General features: G+C 53.0%; 1 protein-coding gene across 1 annotated transcript; it reads right to left on the reverse strand.

Moving 5' to 3' along the window:
• Positions 1-1,726: 1,726 nt before the first annotated feature.
• LOC105055308 (cholesterol 16,22-dihydroxylase CYP90G4-like) lies at positions 1,727-24,282 on the reverse strand. Its single transcript, XM_073246377.1, has 11 exons — positions 24,059-24,282; positions 6,117-6,188; positions 5,878-5,980; positions 5,642-5,794; positions 4,960-5,055; positions 4,595-4,718; positions 4,235-4,363; positions 3,542-3,591; positions 2,562-2,640; positions 2,321-2,427; positions 1,727-1,957 (listed from the first exon to the last, which is right to left on the reverse strand). The coding sequence occupies exons 1-11, from the start codon at positions 24,280-24,282 to the stop codon at positions 1,727-1,729; spliced, it is 1,368 nt and encodes a 455-aa protein (XP_073102478.1).
• Between the last annotated feature and the right edge of the window lie 431 nt (positions 24,283-24,713).

The following is a 24,713-nucleotide window of genomic DNA, read 5'->3' on the forward strand; positions in this document are numbered from 1 at the left end:
TTTGTTGATGCTCAATCATGTGATTGCTTCTTGTTTTCTCTCTTCACTCTAATGTCTTGGTGCAGTAACTTGCTGTTGTTGTTGTTTCTACTTGTCTATGTTCCTTGATTTATGATGAATTTACTAGAAGTGCACTTCCAGTTGAATACCATTATACAGTTATGTATGACTACCTGGGAGATCAATTCACCTATTACTGCTTGTTGTTGAAGTCATTTTCTTTTCTCTGTCTGTGGACATTGAAGCTGCTAAAATCATTCATAACCTACCTTCTTGTGGATCTTTTATATTATTTTCAACTGATTGATGTACTGGTTTTTTTGGATATGTGCCTTTCACTCTGTTGCAGCAGATAAGATCCGTTGCTTCTGTGAGGGACATTGAAATAACAATTCTAAATGTGTGCCGCTGGTATCAGGATTTAGGCACATCAAAAACAACAAAATCTGCTAATAATTTTAATCTATGGAAAATTGATTACAGTCATATTTCTATGCTATTACAAAATGGTTCCTAGGTACTGCAGTCAGGTTCCACAGTGCTGATAAACTAGTTAATTCTGTCATTTTATTTTAGGTGTATACATGATACTTGTTATGATTAAGGTTCAAGCCAGCATTGTGGGAAATTAGAAACTTCTAACTTTTTTTTTTTATAAAACAACACCTTTATAGCTTGAGAATGATAAAAAATAAGAATATGTTTAGTGGGTTCTTAAATGAACTATTTACAATTGGTAAGAGTTGGTTGAAGAAGAAAAGATCGATGTATCTCTCTATTCATACAAGCATTGAGGTGTTACATTTTATGGAAAAGATATAGAAGCCATGTATTGGCATGGCTTACCTGCATTTAAAAGAGATGAGATGCAAAACTGGTATTAAGGCAGGTTGATCTGTGAGGAGAAATGAGGATCCTGGAGAAATGAGGATCACTTGAAAGGGTATCAAAACTTGTTGAGACCCAAGTCTGATGGATTGTCAAGGTTATAAATGTTTTCATATAGGAAGAAATCTTTATGCATAATCATGCAAGGTTCCTTTTGATTGCTGAATGATGATGACAAATTGCTGTTGGTTGATCACCTTGTAAGTCTTATTCTGGAGAGGAATTATAATATAAACTGAATCATGCGATCAGGTTTTCGATGATTAACGTATTTTACTTGTGACTCATAATTTGTAACACTTCTCTTAGTGCATGAATTGCCATCAAACACCAGGTAAGCTCCAGTGACTTTTTCTAAGGCACTAGTAGTAAATTGGACCTTAAACTATTATTAGTCTAAAGATGATTAAAAACTTACCAAAAAGTCATAGTTGAGTACAATAAGAATTTAATGCTGTAAGCTAGAGACTTCCTATAGGCATTAAACTTTTTGAAAACTCAATCACATTTCTAAAGAAGTCCATCAGAATCTTATTAGGAAAATGCCTAGACTCTGCTGAAGCAAATCTTTCCTTTTCTTTACTATTTAAATATTTCTTATTATTTAAGAATAATTGAATGAAATAGGAAAAATATAAATCACATCCATCCATGTTTCATCACATATGGATATGATCATCTTTGGATCACATCACATGCATAGCATGTGTATAATTCTAGTTTCCTTAACTACACAGAAATGTTGGATAGAACTCCAACACCAGACCCCGGAAAGCCCCACGAAGTGCAAGTCTTGTAAGGGCTATTTTTAGTCCATTTCAGCACATTTCTTGGTGTTTTACATGTCAAGTGACAACTTGTGGACCTTGATGGGGAGGCCTTTGGGAAACTCAGGGAAAGGACAGGCAAGTGGATGATCCAACTCTGCTAATTCCCAGTCAAAGTTTGGGACAAAATGATGGAGAAAAATAGTAATCTCCATCTTTGCTAGCTCTTGTCCTGGGCATCTTCTTATGCCATGACTAAATGCCATGTAGCTGTCATCTTTTGTAGTGCTGGCAGAGAGAGTCTGCAATGACAAGAAGACAGATAAGTAAGTGGATATAAACAGAATTTAATGATTTTTAAGCAAATTGGAATCATTGGACTCACATATAGTTGGTGAACATAGAAACTTCATTGGAGCATATTATCCTATCCTTTGAAGTCATTCCACTGGCCTTATTAGAAGTTTACTGAGGAACCATGATAAAAGGAAGAGGACTGAGGAAACTAATTGAATATTTTCCCTTGATTTTGATTTATGATCAAGCCAATCTTATCTAAGGGGAACTGGGGATTTCTTTGTAAAATTGCTTCTAGCTATTATGATTTGTTTGTGCAGTTATGTTTCTACTCGTTGTTGATTCATTCATATTAGGTAAGTACAAACCTGCCATCTCCATGGATTGAATTTGTGAGGCTCATCATGCAGAGAGGGATCCAAATGTGCGTCTGCGAAGACTGGAATAACATTCCAATCTCTTGGAATGTCATATCCTTGATTAAAAAAATTATAGAAAATAGTAAATTATAAAGCACATTAAGGTACTTGATTTAGTAATCAGTCTACAGTAGATATACTTCTATGATCTGACTGAAATAAAAGAAGGCAGGTTGCATCGATGTTGTACCTTGAAATTGGACGTTGCTTCTTGCCTTTCGATGAACAAACCTGATAACATTACCAAGACGTAGAGTCTCATTTACAATCTTCACATATTAAGAAAAAATAAAAAGAGGATGGTCAACAAGTGGAACCAAGTTTTCTTTTTCTTTGTTTGAGTTTTTTCTAAATTTTAGGAGAGATGTTATGTGCAAGGACTTTTTAAGTGGGCCCTCTTCATTACCATGGTTTATTCAATCCCATGGCCCTTTGTCTTTTCTTTGTTAACTTCCATGCTTCAAAGCTCACTTGTTAGATCCAAGAAAGGTGGAACCATCCTGAACTGTTTGATTCGTAGCGTATCGAGCTGTACTTGTAGCTGATCAGGATGGTTCCAGTAATAAAATCAAGAAACCGGTGAGCGATGAAAGAGGGAGAAGCAAAGGGAGGAAGAGAGAGAGATAGAGAGAGGAGAGGGTGGCGGCCGCTGCTCACCCCCGCCCTCTCTCTCTCTCTTGCTCGCTTTCCTTCTCCCTCTCCACATCTCTCTCTCCGCCATGCTCTTCCTCTCGTCCTCCCTCCCTCTCTCACTCTCTCTCTCTCTCCCCCTTGCCCCCCCTCCCCAATTTTCCTACCAGTTCACATCGGAACAGCATGGCATAGGGGCATAGTGTACTATACCACTGGCCTAGCAGCACAAGTCTCAGTTCTGATACTACATACCTTGGTTAGATCACTCAGCAATGTAATAATAAAATGGCTAGAAAAGGAGGTTGTGAGACGTGTTGTTCTTGTTGATAGTTTACTTTTTGTGCTTGGTTCATGGCTTTTATTTTTATTTCTCCCTTTGCTAAATCTTTTTTTTAATTGTTTGGAATACTGGTGGGCCTAAGAGTTGTGCTTGTGCCTAGCACATGCTGGCTGCTAATCTAGCATCAGAAACCCTCAGTTTGAGAGAACTATAGTGTTTTTGAGAAAAAAGAGGACTATTAGAAAATGTACACAAACTTGATATGTAAAGACAACATTGGAGGCTAAATCAGATACAGTGACCATGCCTGCAGAAAAAGATCTGCATAAACAATCAGATACGAAATTGCTATATGAAAACAAGTTGTGAAAGGGATATATGAGAAGAGTGGCACTTGCTAAGCCATGTGGCACTTCAAAGTCCATGAATTACCTTTCTTCCGTGTTGGGTTAGATTACCAAATGATGTGTAGAATATCATGGTTCATCCTATTTGGATCCTTGGTTTCCACTAGAATTCAGAGGTTTTGAAGGTGATAACTACCGAAACTTACATAGGATGAAGTAGTAAGGAAGGACTTGATATCTGTACAACTTTCAAAAAATATAGCCCTAGACAGAACAGAATGGAGGAAGATGATTCATGCAGCCAACCCCAACTAGTTTGGACCGAGGCTTATTTGAGTTGAGTTGTGGTGAAAGTGATAACTTGATGCATCACAGATTTGAGTAGAGAGCATTAGATTGTAAACATCTTACGTTTAATTGGCAGATTCTTATAGAGTTGCATTTGTTATGATGGTGTAAATGAGCTAGTTGGTTATGAGGATATGGTTTTTTTTTTCTGTTAATAGACAAATGATAATATTAGAAGCTAATTGGTTTTCTGGATATACATTTTCCAGTTAATAGATGTGCCATGGTTCTTCAATTATATGCATGTTGACATACTGTGTGGCTCCAAGTGTCTATTGTTTATGTAGATTCTGTGGTTGTAATTGTTGCTCAGAAAGCTAAAAGCAAGCAAAGGATTCAGCTGGGATATTGTGTTGGTCATTGCTGTTGCACTTACATCAGAATCTGAAATTTAATGCAATGATTATACATATAAATATGTAATATTCTTCAGTTGTATAAGAAAGATCTCATAATAGGAGCTTCAAAATTTTGATGGTTACAGATGAAGCTAATAGGAAGAGTAATAGTTGTTTCTCTGTATTATTCATTCTTTGACAATGAATGTGGATTTTGAAGCTTGAAGTGGTTTGCTTACAAGGGGCACTAAGACATGTTTCGGGAGGAAAAGATTACATGCATAGACTAGTTTGTTGGAAAATCTTTGTTCTGCTTGTATTTTACTATTATTGAGGTTTGATATGTGACTCTCCAGCACCAGGTAGCCTCTAATCCAGCAGTAAGAGTTCTGCTGTAAAACCTTATAAAGGAGAGAAAAAAACAACTGTGCAAACAGGCTGTAGGTAGTATTGCCGTGTTCTGTGGCTGGGGGGAAGGAAAATTGATTTTATAACCCTCTATATTTAGTGTCCTATTGCTTGGTAAAATGCTTCATAATCAAACAGGCCTTGCCATTTCCTTTGGTATTCAGGACTTAGCTGGCCTTCTTATTAAATATATCAGATCATTTATAAAAGCTCTGGGTTATTGCATGAGCTTACACATCTGGTGAACTCCATTTTCTTGTAGTCTTGCCATGTCAGTGCTCCTGTTTCTCTTCTCTCCTTTTTCAACTTGACTCTCTGTATGTGCTCTTCCTGAAAGCATGAGAAACGCTTGATGTTTAAAATTTTGTTACCTATCCAAAGATAAGATATCAGATATGCATAACTTTAATCATCTTCTGGAGCATGACTATTGGAGTGAAGGACCTGACATGGTTAGTCCTACCTGTGTTATGATAATGGCCTTGGTGCATCTACTATTATTGGTTAGCTGTGCTCGAGCAAGATAACAACATTAATGAATATAAATTTGGGTGGCCAGATTAATACTCGGAGCTCTTCTAAGGCTCTGCGACTGTCTCCAAGGAAATGGATGGCTAATGTCATGGCTGTGGAAGAGGTTTCGTGGCCACCAAAGAGCAAACCGTGTAGGAGATCAGCAAACTGCTCAGCATCAAGATTGGATTGCTCCAAAATGAATGCCAAGAGGTCTGAGTCTCCAATTTCATCACATCCATCTTTCTTCTGGTGGATTCTCTCCGCCATCAACCGATAGATGATTTTCAAAATGTCTGCTCGTGACTTGATTGCTTGCATATGAAAGAGAAGTCATGCTTGTGATCAATATTTGTGACAGAGGCGGAAATGGAGGAGAAAAGAGACAAGAAATCCTGAACACCTTCAAGGCCTTTCTGTAAGCAGTTCCTGGCAAATTGATGTGCACCGCTACTGCCCCTCTCATGAAGCGCATAAATAATTTGCGAATCTGCTTCGTTTCTGGCTCTCCGGGTTTCTTGCTTAAGATATGCTTCGCTATCAGGTCAAATGACATCTGCAATCATGGAAGAATGTTCTCATCAAAGGTCTGAAAAGAAAATTCTATCAAGAAAATAGGAACTTGCACATGCTCCTTACCTTTATTGCTTCTTCTTTGAGAGGGAAAGGTGTGTGCTCCACCCAAGTGCTGAAAGTTTGGAGGATGGACTGCTCAGCATCCCCCAGGAAATGTGAGCGGAGCCTGGGGATGCTCATGAAGTTGATGGCAAGGGATTTCAGTTAATGGTGTGTATCCCCGGAGGCGATGATCATTGACTTCTTTCCAAGGAGTTGGCCAACTTGGCTGAAACAGCCTCCCATCATTGTGCAGTATGAACCTGTTCAGCTCTGCATCAGCTGATACAATTGTTGGTGCCCCATGCAGGTTTGACTTGAAGATCTTTCCATACCTACAGTTTAGTGCAGCTCGACCAAACTCAGGTTCATGATTAATATTACTACCTATTGTGATAAAACAGTGTGCTGGATATATAGTGCAGTCTAAGATTACTTGTTGATGCGTGTTGCGGCCAATCGCCTCGTCGTCCGATCGCCGGGAAGCGTGCACCTGCAAAAGGAAGTCCGCACTGACCGGAGGCGGCTCCGGTGGGGACCCTCCGACGGTCAAGTCAGAGAGGTGACTGGGCAACAGTGAAATGCAGACAGAGAGCTCTGAGAAAGAGAGAGGGAGAGAGGAGCGAGCCTGCGTATGTGGGAGAGACGGGCGGATCGACCCTTTGCACTGTTGCCTTCCCCGGTATATATAGTGGAGCTAGGTATGGCGCCGTCATTAATGGCGCGGACAAGTGAGGAACTGTCAACTCACTGTGGGCCGTCAGAGCCGTCGTGAAAACGTCATGTCGCCGTGCGGCCGTCTAATCACCAGGGTTGATCCGGCTCTCGGCGGGACAATGCCCCTAGGTAACTGTGCCGCATGCCCGTGTCAGAGCTGACAACGTCTGGCGGCCGTACGGCGGTTGGAGGAGTCAGCCGACCCTAGGTCGGCAGCCAGCGGAGTGGCGTCGGGTTCCTCCGGTCGGTCGGCGAGCTTCATGTAAGTCGAGCCTCAGACCCCAGGGTTCAATCGGTCGGGATGGTTACGCCCGACATACCCCCGGCTGGCAATGGGCCGTAGACTGGTCGGTAGTTAACCGCTGAAGGCATCCGTCAGTCGGTCGGGCGGTCGGGCCCTCCGGCGGTCGGTCAGGCGGTCGGGCCCTCCGGCGGTCGGTCGGGCGGTCGGGCCCTCCGGCAGTCGGTCGGCGGGTTTTCCCAACAGTTGCCCCCCTCCACTCCCGAGTCGGGTGGTGAGCAGGACGATGCTTCCATTCGGGCAGCAATCCCGGACGACTGGGAGTGGATTTGTCGCTCGTGTAGATCCGACCGTACTGTCGGATGATCCGATGTCAGACGCCTCATAAATGCTCAGCGATCCGGACGTCCAGTCGATGTCAGAGGTCACGTCGGCGTCAGATGTCAGACGCCACGTCTTGTCGTCGTCAGTCGTTACGTCGGTGTCAGAAGATCGGGCGCCGGACGATACGGCGTCAGTCGATCGGATATTCGGCGCCGATCGCGGAAGAGAGGGCCGCTGTCAGGCATCCCATCGGGAACGCGAACCGGCGCGGGTGAGTGAATGCAGGGCCGCGCCCCGCATGCCGCGTGTCAAGGTGGTTGGCCGGCGCCCCCTCCGGCATTTAATGCGGGCGGTGCGGCCGTCCCGGGGTGGGGCGCGCCAAATCTTCCGCCAACCGGGGGGCGCCACGCGTCGCGCATCTGCAGGTCTTCGGTCGGCGCGGAAGGATCTCGGCCGTCGGTCGGCCCTATATATATAGGACCTCCCGGACCCTGACCCACATTTGCCACATCTCGCTGGGGAAACTCTGTCCGGGCGATTTTTCAGTCGTCGCGGGCAGAGCTCTTCTTCGCCTGCGGAGGGTCCATCCGGTTCGTGGTCCTCCTTCCCCTTCTTCCTTCCTTAGAGATTTTCCTTAGGAATTTTTGCTTATCATGCGATTCTGACGAAGCTTTTTGATCGGCAGCTGATTTTCACAATGTTCGAACTTGAGGCCGGGTACCGAAGGTTCGGCAACGTTCGGACAGCCTTCAAGGAGAGGTCGGCGGCGGCCGAAGCTGAGAGGGCGATGTTGGCCGAACAACTCCTGCAGTCGGCCGACCGGGAGGCCAAGTTAGTCGACGAGGTCTCCCGGCTTGGGTCCGAACTGCAGTCGGCCAAGAAGGAGGCCAAGCACAAAGGTCGGGCCGTACGCCGCCTTCGACGCGAACGGGATGGTGCAACTGCCGAACTCAAAGGGGAACGCGAGCAACTCCGGGCCAGCCTGGAGAAGCTCGCGGAAGCCGAAGAGGAGCTATCCATCGCCCAGATCGACGCCGAAATGGCGAAGGTCGAGGCGGAGTCGGCGAGGGAGGAGCTCGCCCGAGCCGAGGATGAGGCAATGTCGGCGAGAGAGTCGGCCGAACGGGCGGTGGAGGACTTCCGGTCCTCCGACCGATACCGGGAGGAGATGCTCGAATCGGGCTTCGCCTCATACCGGGTCGGGTTCGAGGATGGTCGGGATGCCGTCCATGCCTTGTACCCGGAGGTGGACGTCAGCCGCGTCGTCCCGCCGTTCGCCAAGGAAGGAGCCGAAGAAGAAGGAGCCGAAGAAGAAGCCGACCAGCCGTCGGGAGGCGTCATCCTAGCGGAGGAAGCTGTCCCGGAGCAGGGGCCGACCGAAGCTCCTTTGCCAACTGAAGCCTACTCTTCGCCGACTGAAGGACATCCTTCTGCCGTTGACCCAGCGCTGCTCTCAGTCGAGACGCCGATCATTCCCGATCCTCCGTCGGTTGAAGAGATCGACTAGGACAAATGATCGGCCCAGCCGACCGTCTTCCCTTTTTGTTTCTTTTTGAAAATACATGTAATCGGGCTTCGACCCAGACTTTGTAATTTCCTTTTATCAATGAATGAAATTTTCTTCTTTTCCTTCTTGTTTGTAATGCCGACCATTGCTGCGACGTGGAACCTTAGTCACTAACTTAAGCAAGTCGTCAACTTACGTAAGCCGATAGGACTTCGACAATTTGTGCAGCCCCGAAGGTAGAATGCGTCCCGACTTTAGGTCGGCTTCGGGTAGTCGAAGTTGTCAATTGGGTCCATCTGTTGAGTCGGGAGCCGACCGAACCTGGCAAATGTTAGGGGGTCGGACTTCCGTAGATGCATTTAGTCGGCCATTTGCGTCGCAATGTCGGGGAACGATAGTAAGTCGGGTTCCCATACCCCTGCGTCGGGTTCGGCATTTTCCGACGTCCGTTGGTAAGCCGAATGTCGTTCAGCCGGCCGTTGGTCGGTCGGCAAGTCGTAGGTGCGACAAAGGTCGCGTCGTGTGATAGACGGTGGTAAGCCGAATATCCCTCGACCGGCCGTAGCCCGATCGGAAGTCGCGACGATAGTCGCGTGGGCTTTTAGCCTTTCTTCGGTCGGGGCCTGATCGGCCTGTCGGCCGATGGATTCTGCCCGAAAATTCGACCGTAGAGGGAACATGAACTCCCGTCGCAACAGCTGCATCGGCCTCTGTCAGGGGCGGATGTGTTGCCGAAAGCCGAAGGAGTGTAACTCCCGTTCATAAGAGTCCGTCGGCCCTTGTGAAGGTCCGACGAGTCGTCGAAGGAGTATTGACTCCCGTCGTTGTAGATGCATCGGTCCGTGTAAGGGGCCGATGTGTCGTCGGTGCCAGATCCACGTCGATGCGTCGGGGCTGAGCGCCGATCGGTAGTTGAAGAGTTAGAACTCCGATTTTTCACACTGAAATTGTATTCCGACAATTGAATTACAGAATTCACTGGTAATACTGCTTCAAGTTGTCGGCGTTCCAAGTTCGGAGAATGGGTTTCCCCTCAAGGGTCTCCAGCCGATAGGCTCTCGGCCCGAAGGTGTCAGCAACCTTGTAGGGTCCTTCCCAGTTGGGAGCCAACTTCCCTTGGTCCATGGGCTTCGACACTTCTGCCTTCCTCAAGACCAGGTCGCCAGGCCTGAAGAGCTTTGGTCTGACCTTAGCGTTGAAGTACCGGGCGACCCTCTGTCGGTATGAGGCCATTCGGATTTGAGCCTCATCTCGCAATTCGGGGAGAAGGTCTAGGTCGGCCCTCCGGCTTTCGGAGTTGTCCGGCTTGTGGTACTGCTCGACCCTTGAAGATGGCAGGCCAATCTCGAGCGGGATCATAGCTTCTGTCCCGTAGGCCAAACTGAACGGCGACTCCCCGGTCGGGACGCGGGGGGTCGTTCGGTAAGCCCACAGGACGGAGCCCAGCTCGTCGACCCAGAGACCTTTGGCTTCGTTCAGTCGAGTCTTGAGTCCATGGAGCAAGGTTCGGTTCGTCACCTCAACCGCACCGTTGGACTGTGGGTGCCCGACTGAAGTTAATCGGTGACGGATGCAGAACCTGGCGCAGAAGTCTTTGAAGTCTTGGTTGTCGAATTGCCGTCCGTTGTCGGTGATGATGGTGTGCGGCAATCCGAACCTAAAGATGATGGACTTTTGGACGAAGTCCTCCATCTTCCGCTCAGTGATCTGTGCCAAGGGCTCGGCCTCGACCCACTTCGTGAAGTAGTCGATGGCGACAACGATGAACTTCCTCTGGCCCGACGCCGGTGGGAAGGGGCCGAGAATATCGACTCCCCACTGAGCGAAGGGCCACGGAGCGACAATGGGAGCGATTTGGCTGGCCGGCTGGCGCTGAATATTGGCATACTTCTGGCATGGCTCGCACCTTCGGACCAACTCTGCCGCATCCCTCTTCATGGTCGGTCAGTAGTAGCCCTGTCGCAAGACCTTGAAGGCTAAGGACTTGCCCCCCAAGTGATTCCCATAAATTCCTTCGTGAACCTCTCGGAGAGCGTAGTCGGCGTCGGTCGGTCCCAAGCACCTGAGCAGAGGGAGGGAGAACGACCTCTTGTAGAGTCGGCCGTCCATGATCACATATTGCGACGCCGACCATCGGAGTCGCTTGGCCTCCGCGGGATCTTCGGGACTGGTCCCGTCGTACAAGTACCGGACGATCGGGTCCATCCAACTTGGTTCGGACGTTAGCTGCTGCACTTCTTCGACCCGATCGATGCTCGGCTGCTGGAGGTTTTCGACGAACGTCCGACCCAAGGAGTCATAGGCCGACGTTGCCAATCTGGAGAGAGCATCGGCACGGGCGTTCTCCGTCCTGGGGATGTGGGAGATCTTGAAATACTCGAGGCGGGCCACGAGATCCTTTACCTTCTGAAGATACTTGATCATGGTCGGATCTCGCGCCTCGAAGTCGCCCTTGACCTGCCCCACGATCAGCTGAGAGTCGGAGAATGCCCGGAGGCTGTCGATGCCCAGCTCCTTCGCCATCCTCAAGCCCGCGAGGAGTGCCTCGTATTCGACTTGATTGTTGGAGGCCTTGAAGTCGAACCGGAGGGCGTATTCGGTGACTACCCCATCCGAGTTCGTGAGCAGGAGTCCGGCCCCGCTTCCCTGAGCGTTGGAGGCTCCGTCGATGTGGAGTACCCAGGTAGAGATCGGGTCTGGCTTAGGGACCGTATCTCGTCCCGGGTCTTCAGCTCCCGACCCTTGGTCGGTCGTCGGGCATTCGGCGATGAAGTCGGCCAAGACCTGGGCCTTCAAGGCAGGCCTTGGCCGGTACTGAATATCGAACTCGCTAAGCTTCATCGCCCACTTAGCGAGTCGTCCGGATGTGTCGGGTCGGCGCAGTATGGCCCTCAGAGGCTGGTTGGTGAGTACCACGATGGCGTGGGCCTGGAAGTATGGTCGGAGCCATTGCGCGGAGACGGTCAGGGCGAAAACCATCTTTTCCGTCTCCGAGTATCTGGCTTCGGCGCCGTGGAGCACTTTGCTGGTGTAGTAGATGGGCTGATGAGTTCGGCACTCATTTTTCCGAACAAGCACCGAACTGATCGCCTCGGAGGATGTGGCCAAGTAGAGATACAAGGTCTCCCCGACTTGTGGCTTTACGAGCAGCGGCGGGGAAGCCAAGTACCTTTTCAGGTCTTCGAAGGCCTGTTCACACTCATCCGACCAAGAAAAATCGTTCGCCTGGCGCAGGGTCTTGAAGAACGGGAGGCACCTTTCAGCTGACCGGGAAATGAATCGGCTAAGAGCGACGATTCTTCCGTTCAGCTGTTGGACCTCCTTCTTGGTGTTCGGATGACGCATGTCGAGGATTGCCTTTATCTTCTCAGGGTTGACCTCGATCCCTCTCTGAGAAACGAGGAATCCGAGGAACTTCCCTGAGGTCACCCCGAAAGCGCATTTGGTCGGGTTGAGCTTCATTCGGTGTCGTCGAAGGGTGCGGAAGGTCTCCTCGAGATCCTGAACATGGTCCGGGATCTGCGTGCTCTTCACCAGCATGTCGTCCACGTACACCTCCATGTTACGCCCGATCTGGTCTTTGAAGACCTTATTGACGAGTCGCTGGTAGGTGGCGCCGGCGTTCTTCAGTCTGAAGGGCATCACCCGATAACAGTAGAGGCCCTTGGGAGTGACGAACGCGGTGTGCTCCTCGTCTTCAGGCGCCATTCGGATCTGATTGTACCCGACGAAGGCGTCCATGAAGCTGAGCAGTCGAAATCTGAACGTCGCATCCACCAGCTGGTCGATCTTCGGGAGTGGGAAGCTATCCTTCGGGCAGGCTCGGTTGAGGTCGGTATAGTCGATGCAGATCCTCCATTTCCCGTTGGCTTTCTTGACCATGACGACATTGGCGAGCCAGTCGGGATACGTAGATTCCCGAATGAAGTCTGCTTCGAGCAGCTTGTCCACTTCTTCGTCGATGGCCTTCTGCCTTTCTGGGGTGAAGGACCTTTTCTTCTGCCTCACCGGCTTCATTGTCGGGTCGATGTTGAGTCAGTGAGTAATTGTTTCTGGAGGGATGCCCGACATATCTGCTGCCGACCAAGCGAATATGTCGGCGTTGGCCGTCAGCAGTTCCGCCAGTCGGTGACGTTCGGTGTCGGGGAATTGAGACCCGACCCAAACTTTTCTGTCGGGATTTTCTCCTATCGGGATCGCCTCGAGCTGCTCGGCCGGCGAACCCCGTTCTTCTTCCTCCCGTTGATCCAGTTTGTCGATTGTCAGGGGATCCTTTGTCTCGTCGTTTTGAGCGGAGATTTGGAAGCATCGTCGGGCGAGCTGTTGATCTCCGCGCATCTCTCCGACTCCATTTTTGGTTGGGAATCGAACAAGGAGATGGTACGTCGAGACGATCGCCCTGAGGGCGTTCAATCCGGGTCGCCCGAGTATGGCGTTGTAGGCCGAAGGAACTTGGACGACCGCGAAAATGAGGGAGACCGTGCTTTGCCGTGGTTCGATACCGACCGTCACGGGCAGGGTGATTTCTCCTTCTGTCGTGACGGTGTCTTCGGCAAAGCCGATCAAGGGCGTGGAGACCCTCCTAAGTCGGTCAGTTGACAGTCGCATTCGGGACAAGGTCGAGTAAAACAAAACATTTGTCGAACTTCCATTATCAACAAAAATTCGTTTTACATCATAATTGGCTATTGTCGCCGACACAACAACAGCGTCGTCGTGGGGAGTCTGGATGCCCCGAACGTCGCCTTCTGAGAAGGTGATTACATCGTCCGGACGCGGCTTTTTCGTCGGCTCCCCTCCTGTAGGCGTCCCCGATCCCAGTCGCTTGGAGATCATGTTGATGACTCTGGCCGTCGGCTGGTTAGTCGGCGCCTCTTCAGTCGGTTGGGGGCGTCGATCGGCAATCGGTCGGGTCGGCGGACCCTTCCGGAATTTGCCGAGATACCCCCGGCGGATGAGATTTTCGATCTCATCCTTCAACTGGATGCATTGCTCGGTGTCGTGGCTGTGGCTCCGATGGAACTGACAGTACTTCCGATGGTCGAGGCCCTTTGCCTTCAGAGGCGGAGGCCATCGCAGGTACTCTTCCCCCTCGATCTCCATCAGGATCTGCGCACGGAGAGCGGAGAGAGGAGTGTAGGAGTCATACCTGGGGTGCACCGGCCTCGGAGTCTGTCGGCGGGGTGATTTTTGGATCTGTCGGGGTGGAGAAAGCCGACTATTGGCCGGGGGCCTGCTTGGTTCGGTGGGCTCCCGACCTTTTCTCCGCTTCTCCCTCGGACCCCTGGGCTCCGCCAAGCATCGGTCGGACGCTCCCTCGTCCGTGCGCATATACTTGTATGCGCGCTCCAGTAGCTCGGCATATGTTTGGGGGAGGGTCTTGTCCAGAGAATAAGTAAATCGGGACGCCCTCAAGCCCCGCTTTATGGCTGAAACAGCCATGTCTTCATTGAGGTCCCGGACCTCGAGCGTGGCCGCGTTGAATCGCGCCACGAAGTGTCGGAGCGTCTCGTTTTCCCCCTGCTTGAGGGAGAAAAGGCTGTCCGACGTTCGCGGCGGCTTTCGGCTAGTGCTGAAATGGGCCACGAACGAGTGCTCGAGCTGCGCGAAGGAATGGATACTGCCCGATCGAAGATCGGAGTATCAAGCTCTGGCAGCCTTGCGGAGCGTCGCGGGGAAGCCGATGCAGAAAAGAGCGTCGGTTGCCCCTTGAATCGTCATGAGAGCTTTGTAGCTCTCGAGGTGGTCGACTGGGTCGGTGGAGCCGTCGTATGGCTCCACGTTCGGCATTTTGAACCGACTGAAAATCGGCTCGTCGAGGACCAGTCGGGAGAGAGGCTGGGCGGTCTGGAAGTTGACGTCGTTCGAAGACTTCTAGCCGTCCATCTGCAGTTGGGCGAGTCGGCGGTCGATCTCTTCGAACCGTCGCTCGTAGTCGTCCGCTCGTCGATGCTGGGAGACCCCAGGGGTGGAGCCTCCAGAAGATTCTGAGAGAGAGGCCGACGGTGTACGTGGTCGCTTCTCCTTCCTTGCCCGTTCCAACGGGGAAGGAGAGGGCCGCTGGGACCGTCGGTCGTCGCGCCGTGGTCGCCCCTCCTCCTCTCCGTGGGAGCGCTGTTGGGAGCGCTCGCACGGAGGCGACAGGGGTCGGTGCGGCCGTCGGCGGCTGCTTCTGGAAGGCATAGGTCGGGCCGCCGGTTGCTGCTGGAGGCTTTTAACTGCGTCGGTCAGTACGGTCATCTGCCACACGATGGCCGCAATCTGGGCCTCCGTGGTCACCGCAGGGTGCGGAGAGCTAGGCTCCGCCGTCGGTGGGGGCGGGGAGGCTTCTTCCCGGCGGGAAGAGCGCCTGGCCGACCCAGTGACTCTTGATCGTTGAGCTCTTGTCTTTGTCATGCCTTCCCCTTCCTGACGTGCCAATCTGTTGCGGCCAATCGCCTCGTCGTTCGATCGTCGGGAAGCGTGCACCTGCAAAAGGAAGTCCGCACTGACCGGAGGCGGCTCCGGCGGGGACCCTCCGACGGTCAAGTCAGAGAGGTGACTGGGCAACAGTGAAATGCAGACAGAGAGCTCTGAGAAAGAGAGAGGGAGAGAGGAGCGAGCCTGCGTATGTGGGAGAGACGGGCGGATTGACCCTTTGCACTGTTGCCTTCCCCGGTATATATAGTGGAGCTAGGTATGGCGCCGTCATTAATGGCGCGGACAAGTGAGGAACTGTCAACTCACTGTGGGCCGTCAGAACCGTCGTGAAAACGTCATGTCGCCGTGCGGCCGTCTAATCACCAGGGTTGACCCGGCTCTCGGCGGGACAATGCCCCTAGGTAACTGTGCCGCATGCCCGTGTCAGAGCTGACAACGTCTGGCGGCCGTACGGCGGTTGGAGGAGTCAGCCGACCCTAGGTCGGCAGCCAGCGGAGTGGCGTCGGGTTCCTCCGGTCGGTCGGCGAGCTTCATGTAAGTCGAGCCTCAGACCCCAGGGTTCAGTCGGTCGGGATGGTTACGCCCGACATACCCCCGGCTGGCGATGGGCCGTAGACTGGTCGGTAGTTAACCGCTGAAGGCATCCGTCAGTCGGTCGGGCGGTCGGGCCCTCCGGCGGTCGGTCGGGCGGTCGGGCCCTCCGGCAGTCGGTCGGCGGGTTTCCCCAACAATGCGTTTCTCCATGTATTCTCCTAGACAAGTGCATGGGTGGCCCTTCCTGAAGGCAATGGTCTCTCCGAGGGGACGCCACCCCATGCTTCCCGGTGGTAGATTGAGCCCATTGTATCTCTTCTCAGTTCCCTTCCAAACCCAGGCTGCGACAAGGGCTACGAGTGCCGGCAAAAATAACAAGATGAGAGAGAACCAGGAAGATATCTCCATTTACTCTCCCCCTCTCCCTTGCCGTTCTCCCTCTCTTGCAGGAAGAAAGATCATGCATAAAAGAGCTTCATACAGGGAGGTGTTGGTGGATGGCGGCTAGCTCTAGAGTGACCGGTATCAGAATTTTTACCAAAATATGAGATGGAAGAATTGCATATGGGAAAGTGTTTGATAAATGACTCCATAGTGACTGGTGGTAGATGAAGAAATGCAAATGGGGAAGTAGTGTTGGTGTATGGCAAAGCACTCCATTAGGGCGGCAGTTGCTCATGAAAATGGAGTTGGTAGTGGATTGCAAGCAATTCATCGTTTGGGTGGTTTGTTGGAAACCGTAGCAGGGATTGCATGGTTGCATAGAATCCTAATAAAGTCTTTTCTATTTATGACTGAAAAGAATCCTAGCTTAGTCGACCTGGTGGTTTATTATTTTTGTTCATTGAGAAGGGGAAACCGGTGTAGGTTGCAAGGCACTGTGACGATAATTTCTTGCCCTATGTCAAACAAAATATTTTAGTAGAGTTTAGTGCATATTGGGGAATATCCACCGACCGACCGACTGACGGCCGGAGGGACCGACCGACCGACTGATGGCCGGAGGAACCGACCGACCGACTGACAGCCGGAAGCGACCAACTGACGGACGCCATCACCGGCCATTTAACGGCCCATCGTCGACTGGGGATATGTCGGGCGTATCTTTCCCGACCGACTGAACCCGGAGGTCTCGTGGCCGACTCACATAAAACTCACCGACCAACGGAGGGATCCGACGCCACTCAGCTGGCCACCGACCTAGGGTCGGTCGACTCCTCCGATCGCCGTACAGCCGCCAGACCTTGTCAGTTCTGACAGCAACATGCGGCACGGCCATCTAGGGACATTGTCCTGCCAAGGGCGTTGTCAACCCTAGTGATTTGACAGCCCCCACGGCGACGTGACATTTTCACGGCGACTCTGACAGTCCACAGTGAGTTGACAATTCCTCACTGGTCCGCGCCATTAATGACGGCGCCATACCGTGCTCCATTATATAAACTGGGGAAGGCAACAGTGCGGGGGGATCAATCGATCGACCTCTCTGAGTCCACTCCTCGACCCCCAAAACCACAGGCTCGCTCCTCTCCCTCTCTCTCTCTTTTCGATCGAGCTCTCTGTCTTCATTTCACTGTTGCCCAGTCACCTCTCTGACTTGACCGTCGGAGGGTCCCCGCCGGAGCCACCTCCGGTCTGTGCGGACTTCCTTTTGCAGGTGCTCGTTCCCCGGCGATCAGACGACGAGGCGATTGGCCGCAACAGATTGGCACGCCAGGTAGGGGGGACAGAATGACAAAGATAAGAGCTCAACGATCGAGAGTCACCGGATCGGCAAGGCGCTCTTCCCGTCGGGAAGAGGCCTCCCTGCCACCGCCGGCAGCGGAGCCCAGCTCTCCACATCCCGTGGTGACCACGGAGGCGCAGATCGCGGCCATCGTACGGCAGATGACCGTACTGACGGACGCAGTCAAGAGCCTCCAGCAACAGCCGGCGGCCTGTCCGATGCCCTCCAGGAGCAGCCGCCGACGACCGCGCCGACCCCCATCGCCTCCGTGCGAGCGCCCTCAACAGCGCTCCCACGGAGAAGAGGAGGAGCGGCCCTGGCGTGACGACCGACGGTCCCTGCAGCCCTCTCTTTTCCCGCGGGAACGGGCAAGGAAGGAGAAACGACCGCGCACGCCGTCGGCCTCCCTCTCAGAATCTTCCGGAGACTCCACTCCCGGGGTCTCCCAGCATCGACGAGCGGACGACTACGAGCGCCGGTTCGAGAAAATCGACCGCCGACTCGCCCAGTTGCAGATGGACGGCCAGAAGTCTTCGAACGACGTCGACTTCCAGACCGTCCAACCTCTCTCCCGACTGGTCCTCGACGAACCGATTTTCAGTCGGTTCAAAATGCCGAACGTGGAGCCATACGACGGCTCCACCGACCCAGTCGACCACCTCGAGAGCTATAAAGCTCTCATGACGATTCAAGGGGCAACCGACGCTCTTTTTTGCATCGGCTTCCCCGCCACGCTCCGTAAGGCTGCCAGGGCCTGGTACTCCGGTCTTCGATCGGGAAGTATCCACTCCTTCGGACAGCTCGAGCACTCGTTCGTGGCTCACTTCAGCACCAGCCGAAAGCTGCCGCGAACGTCGGACAGCCTTTTCTCCCTCAAACAGGGGGAAAATGAGACGCTCCGGCACTTCGTGGCGCGATTCAACGTGGCCACGCTTGAGGTCCGGGACCTCAACGAAGACATGGCTGTCTCAGCCATGAAGCGGGGCCTGAGGGCATCCCGATTCACCTATTCTCTGGACAAGACCCTCCCCCGGACATACGTCGAGCTGCTGGAGCGCGCATACAAGTATATGCGCGCGGACGAAGGGGCGTCCGACCGACGTTTGGCCGAGCCCAAAGGCCCGAAAGAGAAGCGGAGGAAAGGTCGGGAGCCCGCCGAACCCAGCAGGCCCCCGACCGATAGTCGGGTCTCGCCACCCCGACGAATCCAAAAGTCACCCCGGCAACAAACTCCGAGGCCGGCATGCCCCAGGTACGACTCCTACACTCCTTTCTCCGCTCCTCGTGCGCAGATCCTAATGGAGATCGAGGGGGAACAATACCTGCGACGGCCTCTGCCTCTGAAGGCAAAAGGCCTCGACCGTCGGAAGTACTATCGATTTCATCGAAGTCACGGCCACGACACCGAGCAGTGCATCCAGCTGAAGGATGAGATCGAAGCTCTCATCCGCCGGGGATATCTCGGCAAATTTCGGAAGGGTCCGCCGACCCAACCAGTTGCCGATCGACGACCCCAGCCGACTGAAGAAGCGGCGAACAATCAGCCGACGGCCGGAGTCATCAACATGATCTCCAAACGGCTGGGCCCGGGGATATCTGCGGGAGGGGAGCCGACGAAAAAGCTGCGCCCGGACGACGTAATCACCTTCACGGAGGACGACGTTCGGGGCACCCAGACTCCCCACGACGATGCTGTTGTTGTGTCAGCGACAATAGCAAATTATGATGTAAAATAAATTTTTGTTGATAATGGAAGCTCGACAAATATTTTGTTTTACTCGACCTTCTCCCGAATGCAACTGTCAACTGACCGACTTAAGAGGGTCTCCATGCCCTTGATCGGCTTTGCCGGAGATGCCGTCATGACAGAGGGAGAAATCACCCTGCCCGTGACGGTCGGCACCGAACCACGGCAAAGCACGGTCTCCCTAACTTTCGCGGTCGTCCGAGTTCCTTCGGCTTACAATGCCATACTCGGGCGACCCGGATTGAACGCCCTCAAGGCGATTGTCTCGACGTACCATCTCCTTGTTCGGTTCCCGACCAAAAATGGAATCGGAGAGATGCGCGGAGGTCAACAGCTCGTCCGACGATGCTTCCAAATCTTTGCTCAAAACGACGAGTCGAAGGGCTCCCTGACAATCGACAAGCTGGACCAGCGGGAGGAGGAAGAGCGGGGTTCGCCGGCCGAGCAGCTCGAGGCGATCACGATAGAAGAAAATCCCGACAGGAAAGTTTGGGTCGGGTCTCAATTGCCCGACGCCGAACGACGCCGACTGACGGAGCTGCTGACGGCCAATGCCGACATATTTGCTTGGTCGGCAGCAGATATGTCGGGCATCCCCCCAGAAACCATAACCCACCGGCTCAACATCGACCCGACGATGAGGCCGGTGAGGCAGAAGAAAAGGTCCTTCGCTCCAGAAAGGCAGAGGGCCATCGACGAAGAAGTGGACAAGCTACTCGAAGCAGGCTTCATCCGAGAATCCACGTATCTCGATTGGCTCGCCAATGTTGTCATGGTCAAAAAAGCCAATGGGAAGTGGAGGATCTGCATCGACTACACCGACCTCAACCGAGCCTGCCCAAAAGATAGCTTCCCGCTTCCCAAGATCGACCAGCTGGTGGATGCGACGTCCGGATTTCGACTGCTCAGCTTCATGGACGCCTTCGTCGGGTACAACCAGATCCGGATGGTGCCTGAAGACGAGGAGCACACCGCGTTCGTGACTCCCAAGGGCCTCTACTGTTATCGGGTGATGCCCTTCGGACTGAAGAATGCCGGCGCTACCTACCAGCGACTCGTCAATAAAGTCTTCAAAGACCAGATCGACCGCAACATGGAGGTGTACGTGGACGACATGCTGGTGAAAAGCGCGCAGATCCCGGACCATGTTCAGGATCTCGAGGAGACCTTCTGCACCCTGCGACGACACCGAATGAAGCTCAACCCGACCAAATGTGCTTTCGGGGTGACCTCAGGGAAGTTTCTCGGATTCCTCGTTTCTCAGAGAGGGATTGAGGCCAACCCTGAGAAAATAAAGGCAATCCTCGGCATGCGTCATCCGAACACCAAGAAGGAGGTCCAACAGCTGAACGGGAAAATCGTCGCTCTTAGCCGATTCATTTCCCGATCAGCTGAAAGGTGCCTCCCGTTCTTCAAAACTTTGCGTCAGGCAAATGGTTTCTCTTGGTCGGATGAGTGCCAACGGGCCTTCGAAGACCTGAAGAAGTACTTGGCTTCCCCACCGCTGCTCGTGAAGCCGCAGGTCGGGGAGACCTTGTATCTCTACTTGGCCACATCTTCCGAGGCGATCAGTTCGGTGCTCGTTCGGGAAAACGAGTGCCGAACTCATCAGCCCATCTACTACACCAGCAAGGTGCTCCACGGCGCCGAAGCCAGGTATTCGGAGACGGAAAAGATGATTTTCGCCCTGACCGTCTCCGCACAACGACTTCGACCGTACTTCCAGGCTCATGCCATAGTGGTGCTCACCAACCAGCCCCTGAGGGCGATTTTGCGCCGACCAGACACATCTGGACGACTGGCCAAGTGGGCGATGAAGCTCAGCGAGTTCGACATTCAGTACCGACCAAGGCCCACCCTGAAGGCTCAGGTCTTGGCCGACTTCATCGCCGAGTGCCCGACAACCGACCAAAGGTCGGAAGCTGAAGACCCGGGATGAGACGCGATCTCCGAGCTAGATCCGACCTCTACCTGGGTATTACATATCGACGGAGCCTCAAACGCTCAGGGGAGCGGGGCCGGGTTCCTGCTCACGAATTCGGATGGGGTGATCACCGAGTACGCCCTCCGATTCGACTTCAAGGCCTCCAACAATCAAGCCGAATACGAGGCACTCCTCGCCGGCTTGAGGATGGCAAGGGAGCTGGGCGTCGACAGCCTCCGGGCATTCTCCGACTCTCAGCTGATCGTGGGGCAGGTCAAGGGCGAATTCGAGGTGCGAGATCCGACCATGATCAAATACCTTCAGAAAGTGAAGGACCTCGTGGCACGCCTCAAGTATTTCGAAATTTCCCACATCCCCAGGTCGGAGAATGCCCATGCCGACGCACTCTCCAGACTGGCGACTTCGGCCTTCGACTCCTTGGGTCGGACGTTCGTGGAGAACCTCAAGCAGCCGAGCATCGATCGGGTCGAAGGAGTACAGCAGCTAACATCCGAACCATGTTGGATGGACCCGATCGTCCGGTATCTGACCGACGGGATCAGTCCCGAAGATCCCACGGAGGCCAAGCGACTCCGATGGTCGGCCTCGCAATATGTCATCATGGATGGCCGACTCTACAAGAGGTCGTTCTCCCTTCCCCTGCTTAGGTGTTTGGGACCAACCGACGCCGACTACGCTCTCCGAGAGGTTCACGAAGGAATTTGCGGGAATCACTTGGAGGGCAAGTCCCTGGCCTACAAAGTCCTGCGACAAGGTTATTACTGGCCTACCATGAAGAGGGATGCAGCCGAGTTGGTCCGGAGGTGCGAGCCATGTCAAAAGTACGTCAATATTCAACACCAACCGGCCAGCCAAATTACCCCTATTGTCGCTCCGTGGCCCTTCGCCCAGTGGGGGGTCGACATTCTCGATCCTTTTCCACCAGCGTCGGGCCAGAGGAAGTTCATCGTTGTCGCCATCGACTACTTCACCAAGTGGGTGGAGGCCGAACCATTGGCGCAGATCACCGAGCGAAAGATGGAGGACTTTATCCAGAAATCCGTCATCTTCAGGTTCGGATTGCCGCACACCATCATCACCGACAACGGATGGCAATTCGACAACCAGGACTTCAGAGACTTCTACGCCAGGTTCCACATCAGACACCGACTGACTTCAGTCGGGCACCCTCGGTCCAACGGCGAGGTCGAGATGACCAACCGAACCTTGCTCCACGGACTCAAGACCTGACTAAACGAAGCCAAAGGTCTCTGGGTCGACGAGCTGGGCTCCGTTCTGTGGGCTTACCGAACGACCCCCCGCGTTCCGACCGGGGAGTCGCCTTTCAGTTTGGCCTATGGAACGGAGGCCATGATCCCGCTCGAGATTGGCCTGCCATCTTCAAGGGTCGAGCGGCATCAAGAGCCGGACAACTCCGAGAGTCGGAGGGCCGACCTAGACCTCCTCCCCGAACTGCGGGACGAGGCCCAAATTTGCATGGCTTCGTACCGACAGAGGGTCGCTCGATATTACAACGCCAAGGTCAGACCGAAGCTCTTCAGGCCTGGCGACTTGGTCTTGAGGAAGGCGGAAGTATCGAAGCCCCTGGACCAAGAAAAGTTGGCTCCAAATTGGGAAGGGCCCTACAAGGTAGCAGACACTTATGGTCCGAGAGCCTACCGACTGGAGACCCTTGAGGGGAAACCCATTCCCCGAACTTGGAACGCCGACAATTTGAAGTTGTATTATCAATGAACTTTGTAATTGTCTGGTGGGAATGCAAACTCGGTTTGACATCTCGGAGTTTTAACTCTTCGACTGACGATCGACGTTCACCAAGCCTAAGCCCCGACATACCAACGTGGACCTAGCATCCACCGAAGACCGACGAACTTACCGTCGATAACGCGTCGGACTCTTACAAGGATCGATGCATCTACATTGACGGGAGTCAACACTCCTTCGACCTTCGACGAAACATCGGACTCTTACAAGGACCGATGCATCTACATTGACGGGAGTCAACACTCCTTCGACCTTCGACGAGACATTGGACTCTTACGAGGGCCGATGCATCCATATGAACGGGAGTTGACACTCCTTCTACGGTCGAACTTTCGGGCCAGACCATCGGCTACCACGCCGATCAGGCTCCGACCAAGAAAAGGCGAAATGCCTACGCGACCGACGTCGTGACTCCCGACCGAGCCACGGCCGGTCGAAGGATATTCGGCTTACCACCGTCTATCACACGACGCGACCTTAGTCGCATCTACGACTTGCCGACTTAGCCGCGGCCGGCCGGACGATATTCGGCTTACCACCGTATATCGAAAGGCGCAGCACGAATACCCGATGCAAGTACATCGGGATCCGACTTATCGTCGTTCCCCCGACTTAATGCACCGGACGATATTCGGCTGAACGCGTCAGAGTGGACCCAACTACCGAACCTTTATCACGGTCGGTCGGCTCCCGACTCAACGGACGCGCCCGACGAAAGGCCTTGACTATCAGAAGCCGATCTAAAGTCGGGACCTACTCTACCTTCGTGGCGGCACAAGTTGCCGAACGTCCTAACCGACCTATGGGAGTTAGCGACTTACATTTGTTAGCAACTCACACAGATATTCAACATTACAGACGAAGGGAAAAAGTGGAAGAAGTTTCATTCAAAGTTTAAAGGAAGTTTCATTCACAGATAAAAGAAAGTTTACAAATAAAGGCCGAAGCCCGATTACAAGTTAGAGCAAACCGACTAATCATCGGAGTCAACATCCTCCACGGGATGACGATGGGAGTTGGTCGGCGGATCTGCTCTGATTTCCACAGTCGGGGCCGACTGATCTTCAGTAGCCGGCTCTGCGTCTTCTTCGGCTTCCACCCTGGAGGAAAGGCCTTCCGGCATTGGTTCGGCCGCTTCCTCCTCAGCTGGGGCCTCCGACTCTGGCAGAACTACGCCGCTGAGATCAAGTTCTGGATACAGGCCTCGAACGGCTTCCCGAGCATCCTCGTACCCGACTTGGTACGAGAGGTAGCTGCTCTCCAGAAGCTCTTCGCGGTACTCCTCCGAGTCCCGGAAGACTTCAATGGCCCGACCCAGAGCCTCCTTTGCCAACTCTGCCTCGGCTTTCGCGATGTCTGCGTCGGCCTGGGCGGCGGTCAAGCCTTCTTCGACCTTGGCGAGGTTCCCGAGACTCACTCGGAGCTGCTCGCGCTCGGCCTCCAGCTCTTTGGCGACGCCGTCTCGCTCGTGTCGGAGACGACGGATGGTTCGGGACTTCTTCATTGCGTCGTCCTTGGCCGACTTGAGCTCCGACGACGCCAAAGTTTCCTTGAGTCGGGAGACCTCCTCCGAAAGTCGGGAGACCTCCCCCTCAAGTCGGTTCTCCCGATCGACCGACTGCTGCAGTTGGTCGACGAGGATGACCTTGTCGGCTTCGAGGGTTCCGACCTTGTCCCTCCACGCCGTACGCATCTCGCCGAACTTCCGATATCTGGCCTCCAGCTCCGAGATGTTGAAGACCAGCTGCGTAAGATGAAATCGATCGATGAGATAGCAGGTTTATGGAAAACTGCGTTAAAGTGCGAAGGAAAAAGAAGCTCACCCGGATCATCATCGGGTAGAATGAAGATAGCATGTCGGACACACGCTGGTTCTTCATTGCGTCGATGTCGGCGGGAAGGAGGAGTGCCTGGCACAGTCTTCTGGCCAAGTCG

The sequence above is a fragment of the Elaeis guineensis genome, chromosome 12 (genome assembly GCF_000442705.2).
Source record: "Elaeis guineensis isolate ETL-2024a chromosome 12, EG11, whole genome shotgun sequence".
NCBI lineage: Eukaryota > Viridiplantae > Streptophyta > Magnoliopsida > Arecales > Arecaceae > Elaeis > Elaeis guineensis.

Coding starts and splice junctions, on each gene's coding strand:
- LOC105055308 (XM_073246377.1), bottom strand. CDS start 24,282: ATGAAGAAGTCCCGAACCATCCGTCGTCTCCGACACGAGCGAGACGGC. Junction 5,795..5,877: donor TCAAAGAAGAAGCAATAAAG/GTAAGGAGCATG, acceptor CCATGATTGCAG/ATGTCATTTGACCTGATAGC. Junction 2,641..3,541: donor ATGTTGTCTTTACATATCAA/GTTTGTGTACAT, acceptor TAATATGTGAAG/ATTGTAAATGAGACTCTACG.